The following is a 10,360-nucleotide window of genomic DNA, read 5'->3' on the forward strand; positions in this document are numbered from 1 at the left end:
TCGCCGCTTACACCTGGTGTCATCGTCATCGGTCTGGAGTCATCTCACAACTTCGCTACTGACTCACACAAAATAAACGCTGTGACATCACAACCACAGTCTTTCATTGTCTCCTTATCAAATCCCCAAAATAATTACAACAAGTAGAAAATACTGTAACCCTATTCCACACCATTTGCTACACCACATTTGCACACCAAATGAATAAGATTCTTTTCCTCGGTCGCCACTCTAAATACATCATACTTGCGAAACCATCGGCCTTAGTATTGCGTAAGACAAAAGAGAATAATAGATTACATTCCTGGAAAATAAAAATATTTTTTATGCCATATTTTTAACCAAAGTTATGCTTTTATTTATTATTTAGGAACATTTACAGACTATTAACACTAAATGGTCGGGCATTTTACCGCCAAAGTGGGGGCGAAGTGCGGGTGTTTTTTTAAATTTTAGCGCCAAAATTAGACTTTCCAGAAAATATTCATATCTTATCATCTATTTGATATTTTTCGATGAAACTTTCAGTGTTTTACTTTAAAAAGATGTCTCTATTTATTTACTTAGCAATGTATGTGTAATTCCTTTTTTTATGAACAAAAACTTTCTACTTTCTTGGGAATCATAGAAAAAACAGTATTTCACAATCGAAATAACATATCGAAATTTATTCATACAAAATTACAAGATTATTTAGAAATTTTCAATACATATAAAAAAAAACTATAACCTATTAGTGCTTCAATGTGTGATAGCGTTCGAAACACTTTCCTTTATGCAGGGGCACATTGCAAAACTTGCACATGTACCGCGTTTCACTGCATAGTTTGTGAGCAGAACATACGCGACAACGATTTTATTTTTTTTGTTGTGTTTCAAAATCATTGTATTGACAGGTAGATAGATCGGTTACCGCCGACAATAGAAAACACATTTAGAACCCCTTGTTTACAAGTTTCCCGCTCCTTAACACTTTGCGCAACAAATGAGTAAACTTGTCTCCGGCGTCTTACTGTAAAAAGGCGTATGACGAGTTTTCTCATTTCCCGCAAAGAATGTAAAAAGCATAGATGACAACAGTCCACTTAAAAATGTTCACATTATGCACAGTTTAAGTATCACTATACACTATGTATTAACAAAAAGAAATAAAAAGCAAAATGTGAACAAAGGCAAAAAAGAGATATCAAAAACAAAACATACAGATATGATCCAAAAAACAAAACAGAAAACAAATAGAGTAAATAAAAAACAAACAAACATTCACAATCTATTGATAATTAGCTTTTTTAAATAATCGAGACTATTTGCATATACAGGGTGTCCGGAAACTCGTAGTACAAGCGGAAAACTGGTGAATCTACATCACATTTGGAGTCGATTTTGTAGTATATATTTTTTTTATTTGAGCTTTCGTTATCGAGTAAATCGAGTTAGAAGTTGATTTTTTTAATTTTTTTTTAATCAAATTCTTATAAATTATTACTGAAGATCAAAGTACCCAACTAATTAAAACTATTTGAAAGTAAAACAAATGAAGAAACTCGGATTTGAAGCATTATTTTGAAATCACCCTTCATTTAATCAGGTGTAATCATAAAATATTTCTGCTCTGCAGGGTTAAAACATCTGTTGTTCAACCCTAAACACCAGAAAAAACTTTAACCCTAAAATAGCCGAAAAATATTTTTTTTTGTTTTTTTTTTTTTTTTTGTGAATATGCTTAAATCAAAAAACTTTATGTTTTTTTGGGTTCCCCATGTGGTGTAGATTCTCCAGTTTCCCGCTTGTACTACGAGTTTCCGGACACCGTGTATATTTGTTATTTTATGTATGTGGTAATTAATATATGTGGTAAGTAGAGGTCCAAAAACTTTTTAATAAATTTTCCACCCCTCCCACGTATCGAACTCCCCCTCCATGTTAATACCCTTTTCAAAACTAAACCCAAGTATTATATCTCTGGTACCTCACAGAGTTCTCAAAAATAACTTGTTCTCTTTTCAACCCTGTTGCAGTTGGTACACCAATGTACCGTAAGCGCCGTTTCTTTATTACTGGTGGACGTTGATCATCGTATGTCTCAGTCTGTGAGTCAATTGGTCTTTAGGAAATGGTTACCAGGGATAAGGCGGGCAGGGTTAGAAAACATGTCAATTACTATTAGGCACCGAACGCTTTGCCAACAGGGGGTGCTTGTCCGCCAACTCTGTTACTAGGGACGTCCTAAACATCAAGTACATTCCTTCCGATGGAGATGACTGGCGATACATCTCAAGAGAGTTATGAATACTCACGTTGAGCAGACGCTTGAACAGCTTGTGGTACCATTTAAGGCACCTCTTGCATTCAATCAAGTAGGGTTCCAGCATTTGATATTTTTTGTCAACACCTCCCATGTTTTTGTTGTAGTCTCTGACAAGCTTCGGTTTATATATATTCGGCCTACCCCTGGAAGGTCCAATTTCCATTTCCGAGCCATGATAAGTCGATATTGTCGTCACCTTTTTCTTGTCTTGTTAATATTAAATATATCGACATCACCTAAGTATTGGTTTCCCACAGTGTAAAACCGATGTATTAGGGAGTTCGCTATGTTGCGCTTATGTGTGTTGCAGGGAATAGTGTATTTTGTTGTGTTGTTATTGTAGGTATTCGTAAGTTTATGAGTTGCAGAAGTTCGAAACAGTTGAATTTAGAGTTTCAATAAAAAAGTTAAGTCGTTTATTTTACGCCTTTAAGATTTTATTTTAACAATCAGTTTACGATTTGATAAATAGCTAGTAAACCATTTTAGCATGTTATCTCTTATTCCTAGGGCAAATAGTTTTCGGTTTAGTATTTTATGGGGTACTTTGTCGAATACCTTCGAAAAGTCTGTATATTTGCTGTTGACATGTTTATTTTTTGCAAAAGATTCTAATATAAATTTTTAAAATTTTGTTAAGTTAGTTGCGGTTGATCTACCTTTGATAAGACCCTGTTGTTTTTGGTTAATTAATTTTATTAATTTGCTATAGATTTCATAAGCACCAGTGATTCAAAAAGCTTAGGAAGTACTGACTGTATACAAATGGGGCGTTAATTGGCTATGTCAGTGTCGTCTCCTTTTTTGAGGATAGGTGTAATGAAGCTCGATTTCCAGCGGTTTGGAAAATATCCAAGGAACAAGAGTCGGTTGAATAGTACTGTAAGTGGTTTAGATAATGCATTAGAGCATTTTTTAAATAATATTGGTGGAATATTGTCTGGGCCGGCAGATTTGTCAGTGTCTAAGGAAAGTAATTTCTGTTCTGTACAATGTCCTGTGTATTGTTTACACTCATCCATTAATTTGAATTATTGGTGAGTAATCCGTGTTTTCATTGTTTATTTTTCAAAGTAATTTCCAGAGGTTTTTGGATTTAAAGACATTATCCTCGATGGTAGTTATGTACATTTTGTAGCATTGTTTGGAAAGATCTTTACATTTTGGTCCTAACGTTTAAGTTTATATAATCAGCTATGGATTTGCTTTGTTTGAATTTTTTGTGTTTACTTTTTTTTTGCTTAAGACAGGTTGTTAGCTAGGTCTGTAAAAAGGTACATAAGATTCAATAGTGTTAGAAAATGTTAAATAAAGTATGTCTAAAGATTTATCAATATTTTCATCGGACAAAAAAGACCAGTCTATATTTGAGATGGCAGTTAATTGAGTCAAAGTCTGCTCGTTTAAAGATCAGAGTTTTTTGTTCAGGTTAGGTATCGTTATCACATACTATGTTTAATTTCGTGTATAGGTGAAATTGGTGATTGTCGGTAGGTAGGAGCGAATCATTAGATAGTTCTACAGATATTTTAGGAATATTTGATAGTACCAAGTCTAGTAAGCGATCGTTGTTGTTATAAATGAAATTGAGCAGGTACAGGTTTAAAAAATTTGCTGTGTCCAAGATTTATCGTGCCCGGTCATTTTCACTTTCGTTTGTAATGTAGCCTCTGTCGTTGGATTCCCATTTTAGATTTGGAAGGTAATCCAAGAATAACATGTTTTGAGTTTGGGTATTTTGACAAGAGATTTTCAACGTCTTCACAATGGTTTCTATATGTTTGAATATCGAATAGTGGTGATAGGTAGGTGGTTCCAATAATATATTTTTCCAGTTCAGTAGAGATTTGCACAAATAAATGTTCAATGTTGTTGTTTTTCGTCTGTAACTTTCTAGATGAGTACTTTCGTTTAATTGCTATTAAAACACCTCCACCTTTTGACTTCGAACTTGGTCTGGCATTTCTGTCACAACGAAAAATTTTGTAGTTAGTGTTCGCGCAATATATATGGGATTGTTAGGTATGCATCCACAGGCTTAAAGGACAAGTGTAATGTCAATACCAAATCCTGCAAATGTCCTACCTACCCTTTTACCCATCCCAAAATGTCACCATATTAAAAATATTGTTGCGACACATGTAAAATCTGACAAGTGGTGTCAGTTGCTTATCAGAGTTCGGAGTGATAATTAATATCAGACAGGGCGAATATACATATATTTTGTGAAGTGAAATCAACTAATACTCCTGGAGACGTGTGATCAAAAATGGTGTCGCGAAGCTGCGACTCCACTATATTTTTAGAGGTGGTGCAGAGGCTCTATGAGGCCCTATGCCACACGCCCAAAGGACCAGTCCCAAACTACACCGAATGCTAGGTTATGGGACGATTTTATGCATCCGACAAACCCGATGGATAGTGCAATAATCAAATCTTTCTAAATCTGTGTAATTTTTTTTTTACTCCACTATATTTTTAGAGGTGGTGCAGAGGCTCTATGAGGCCCTATGCCACACGCCCAAAGGACCAGTCCCAAACTACACCGAATGCTAGGTTATGGGACGATTTTATGCATCCGACAAACCCGATGGATAGTGCAATAATCAAATCTTTCTAAATCTGTGTAATTTTTTTTTTTTTCAGAAACAGATTTTTGAATATTACAGGAATTTGGAATAGCGACATCAAGTTATTTTTTTAATTTTGCCATGTAAAACTATATCAGGTCTATTATGACTAATCGTTCGGTCTGTTAGTATAGTTTTATCATAATATATTTTATAAAATTCATTTTCTAAAAATGAATTTGGTTCGTATTCATAATATGGTACTATATATTACGGCAGTCAATCAAGTTATGTTTAGTTACCAAACTTTGTTGAATTATTTTTAAAACTTGACTGTGCCTAAAGGTATACTCGAACAGCGCTAATATATAACATCCCGATATAATATTTTCTATAGTTTCCAAAAAAGCCAAAAATTTTCTACATAAATCATCAATTTGATTTGTATCTTTGATTATATGCTTCCTATATTTTTTAGTATTAATGACTCTATCCCGAATGACAAGCATAAATTCTTCTATTTCTGCGCTCAACTCTCCAATACTCAACCATTTGTTTGACGAAAGTTTGTATACATATGTTTGGTTGAGATAATTGAAGTGTTTTGTGTGAATAATTTTATTTGACCAGGAATCTAATAATTCCTGGTTGGGATTTATAAATATGTTGGCATTCACGTCGTATAAATTTAAAGGTGTAATGTTTCTATCTGCCTTGCAAATTATTTTGTTAATTTCTGAGCCATTAGCTTTCCTATGGAAAAAAGTTTTTAGCGTATCTACCTGATTGTGGTTCAAACAAGTTATTTTGACTATACCTCTACCTCCTAAATTTCTAGGTAAATTAATTCGTTCTATAGCTGAATTTCGATGATGGCAATTAAACTTTGTTAGCGTAGTTCTAATTAATCGTTCTAAGTTATCTAAATCTGTATTGGACCATTAAATTATGCCAAATGAGATACTTTTTATGTTGTAACTTTACAATATTACTTACATTTTTAACTTGTTACAGGCCTGGGTAAATCATTGGATGGAATTGAAGAAAACGAAGATGGCATCTGGGTGTGGCGCAACAAGCAAGTGGACAAAGTGTTTCCGACATCGCGCTACCCGCAGCAAGCCTCCTTCACCTGGACGTCCATCTTTCTGCTGGTGCTGACCATCACCGTCATGTATCTGTTTATCCGATTCTTCCTCAACCGGCCAGCCATCAAACGGTGGACCACCGAGACGGTCATGCGCATTATCAATTTCTTCCGCTTCACGGTCACTCCACACACATAACTAATAATGACTGTGGTCTTGGATTTAAGTCCTGCCTTTCGGTTTTCGAAGTACCTGGGGTTTTGTTGTGATTTGGGTATTCTTTGTGTGGTCATCCACGAACCATGTGTTATTGGGAATACCCCCAGTCTATATCATAGATTTTGTCAAGTACTTTTTTGTTTTTTTAGGTTTTCGTTTTGGACATTTCGTCGTTTTGGACAGTTTGTTGCATTTTTGTAAAATAATGTTAAGATTAAGGCTGTAAGATTTTGGTTTATAAATCGTAACCAAAGAATGTAATTGATTCATGAATTCAAATTTTATTTGATCTTAGTATAATTTAAAACATATATTATATTAATTTACTAACTGTATTTAATGATTTAAAAATTTCGCCAACTCAGATTCAGTTAACCTTTTTAAGTACTTTAATTCAGATATAAATAAATATTGTACAATGAGATTTTTTTTTCTAGAAACCACGGAAAACTGGAACTCTAAGCAATGAGTTTTTTGATTGTGAGGTGCATAGTTAGATTTTAGTAAAACAGAACACTTAGGCGTAATATACTTATTTAAGTTAGTTTTTATTGTAAATAGGTATGTATACAGTATATTATATAAAAAAATTAAAAGATTTTTTAGGTTACTTAATACACATGGAAGAAAATATACAAGGTGTCCTGGTTAAAGTGCACTAACTTCGGGAAGTGATTCTACAATATGTGATAGTACAAGTAAAAACACTCAATCTGTAGCGGCAGCTAATAGAATAATACCTGGTACTTCCTCGAAAGATCTAGAACATCAATACATGCAATCCGCATCGCATTGGAACTTAGACGCCTGTCCAAAGTACATCAAGCACCCGAGATCTTCGAGAGCAGCGTAGTATCCAAAGATAATAGAATATAAGGAGATATGCTATGAAGGCCGCCCGACCGTTGGCAGATAGTTTACTGAGCGTGATTTAAATACGTAAAGATTTCGTTCATTTTGTCGAGTTTGTGTTGTCGCCGAGTGCAGTTCATCCTCGTTTTATTAAAAATGCCGTCTTGTTCATTGCAACTTTGTGAGAATGCGACACACCAAGTGAACTTCAAAACAAATGGAATATCATTTCACCTGTAAGTACAAAATTAGAATACAATAACAATTTTTATGATTTTTTTTATATATTTTTTTTTATATTCAATAATATTGTTATTGGGTTTATAAAAACAGTTTATTTTTAAACAAGTTCTGCTGTGTAATTATTATTACGCGTAACAGCTGTTTCGCCCTCTGAAGACAAAGTCGTTAGTTTGAAAAAGTCGCTTCGTCCACGGTTCGAGCTCACAATCATCAGCCAACCAGGTTCACTGTACCTTTGGCTTACTTCAAACTGGAGTACCAGGAAGTACCGGTGATTAACACCACCTGCAAGACCGACGAGGTGTCCAGACACTGACTTCATCGCCGTGAACCACGGATTCATATCCCACCGTGATGGGACCTACATGTATCCCATTGTGATGCACATCAACTACCATGACAACATCGTCATTCATCGACAGCAACAACTGTGACAACTCTGGCTACTCTATTTGGACTCTGTAATCTGACTACTTCAATAAAGCCGCTGCTAGAATACCACACATATCTTACATTCATCTCCCTACCCTATTCCCAAAACTCCAAGCAAGGTTTTTTTTGAAAATAACAACAATGAAATTTACCAGTTATGTATCTTTTTTACTTCTACCTCAAGTAGAATCATCTCCCGAAGTTAGTGCACTTTAACTAAGACACCCTGTTATAACTTGCACTTACCTAATTGAAAGATTTATTATTCAATTTGCAGGTAGACTATATTATGCTATAACACACTTTTACATCATTACTAATAAACATGTTATACATTTTACACTAAACAAATGTTAGCAAGGCCCTTTTAGTGTTTGAAATTTTAAAGAAAATCTGTCAATTCGCTTTATTTTGACATGTCACATCATAGAATGACAGACGCACATTCAATATAATATTATTTGAATAATTACTGATTAATTATTTTAAACTTTAATAGGTGATTTTTTTTAGTTAATTTAAGATTTAGAAAACAATTGGTATTCAGTATTAAGAAAGATTATGTTATTAAAATATGTTAATTATGTAATAATTTTTATTGTGCACATAATATGCGTTATGAACTTGGTTTGGTACTGAAAGCCAACATGTTATGGTTATCCTCTTCATGGTAAGTACATATTCAGCAATGTGGAAAAAGCTGATAATATTAATAGTCTCTTTTGATATTTAATTCTCCAAGCCCATGTTTATCATCAGGCTCTAAAGGAATTCAGAATAAGTAATAATTTACATAATATGTAAATAATAACGAAGGAATATTTGTCTTTTAAGAATAAGAGAATGAAATATTTTGTGATATTTGTTGTAATTAAAATAACTACTGTGCTGTTATCTTTGAAAATTTTCTGAATTTAGGTAGTTAAATTTATTATTTAATGTTTAATGTTGGAAAACATATGTAAACTGGTATTTAGAAGGAAATATATTGTAAATATTGCGATATAAAATAGAAGATTTTTCAGCATTAAATATGATAAATATAATATAATATTATGTAACAATAAATTATAAATATTATACAAACTAATATATAATATATATAAATTAGTTGTTTTAAATATTTGAAGTAAGTAAATATTGAAAAGACTGAAAATATTTCATCACTTCTATATAAATAAATTAATATTTTATATTCATCAAATATAAAATTTTTGGACTGTACATGTGTGTTGAGATGTTTTTCTTGAATTAAAGTGTATGTATGTTGTTTTTGGTTGCCTGTTGTACTTATTATTTTTAATTGGCTGTGTAAATATGGCATGCAAATTGACGTGTAACTATTATACATTTTTTAATTACATAATAATTTTCTCCACTCTTCACTGTCTCAGTCCAAAATACAAACAATGCCATAATGACATATTGCACTTTTTCATATACACAAAGTGGCCTGGTAAAAACTATTATACTTTCCAGACCATCATATTATGTATGTACATGAATAACGATTAATATTTTAAAATAACATTTTTTTTTAAATGTACATTAAAATTAACACTAAGTAAATTGTCAGAAACTTGTATTGTTTTGTTTAACATCTCAAAAGTTGTGTACTTTTAATTAGGCCAACTGTACTTGTTTTATATTTGAAAGAAGTTGCATGAGTGTCGCATAAAACCTCATCCTCATTCGCGAGCCATGCAATTACCGTTGCCAAAAATCAAAGTGTTTACGTAAATCGCGGCGAGCTGACGGCTTTCGGCTTTTGCTGAAAATCAAGGCTGAAATAATAATTTTTTTTTTCACATTTCTAATTACCGAAGAAATAACTATAATCCATGTATGAAGCTTCTTTTTCATTACATTTTTTGTGGGTTCGGTCATTTGGTAACTGCCTCAAATACGCATTGAAAATAAAAATTACATATTACAAAGCCATTAACTAGTTTTGAATCCGATAAATTTAGGTATCATTTCTTAAATAAAAGATGACTGTTCTTTCTCTTGTTGAATTTTTAATCTTTGGCCATAATAATGTGTTAACTCATTTCAGCCGGGTATTTTTTGCACTGGCGCTATACCCTGACTCCGGGCGAAAATAAAGGTCCCTTGTGAATTTCTTTAATTTGTTTTACATCGTTATATCTTCGAAAATAATTAGAATATCTTAATAAAAATTTCTACATAGTAACTAAGAATACCTAAGCTATAAAATTACTAAACGAAAATCGAATATAATTTGAAATGCAACTCAATTAAACTTGTAAAATGTTTATTACGATCCGCCTATCGGTATTTGCTCATACCTGCTTTCTTTAAATACGCCCTACATCTCTCGCTCGCTTGCACATAGGAGTTGAGTGGGTGCGGAACAGAGAAAGTGGTTCGAATCGGGTTTCACAGTCATAAAAACCCTCTAATAATATACCATCCTTTTGTTGAAATGCTGATGTAAACGAAAGGCACGAAGATAAATATAAAAAAAAGACTTGCATTACGATTCGATAATATGTACATAGTTGGGACCTTTACAAAGAGATTGGTAAATAATATTCATATAAAAACATTGAATAATTCCGTCTTTTCTGCCATTGAAATGAGGCCGGCGCAAAAGGTAGAACTACCCTTCCCGGCATTAAGCATCA

The 10,360-nt window shown here is 33.0% G+C and overlaps 1 protein-coding gene across 1 annotated transcript in view; it reads left to right on the forward strand.

Moving 5' to 3' along the window:
* The window catches only part of S1P (membrane-bound transcription factor site-1 protease), a 55,674-nt gene extending 47,524 nt beyond the window's left edge, over positions 1-8,150 (forward strand). The window contains exon 15 of the mRNA XM_089649906.1: positions 5,893-8,150. Within this exon, the coding sequence (XP_089506032.1) occupies positions 5,893-6,164 (272 nt within the window). The 3' untranslated portion in view covers positions 6,165-8,150. The remainder of the gene's footprint in view (positions 1-5,892) is intronic.
* The last annotated feature ends 2,210 nt before the right edge of the window (positions 8,151-10,360 follow it).

The sequence above is a fragment of the Hesperophylax consimilis genome, chromosome 31 (assembly GCF_061612785.1).
Source record: "Hesperophylax consimilis isolate HC1 chromosome 31, BYU_Hcon_1.0, whole genome shotgun sequence".
Taxonomy (NCBI): domain Eukaryota; kingdom Metazoa; phylum Arthropoda; class Insecta; order Trichoptera; family Limnephilidae; genus Hesperophylax; species Hesperophylax consimilis.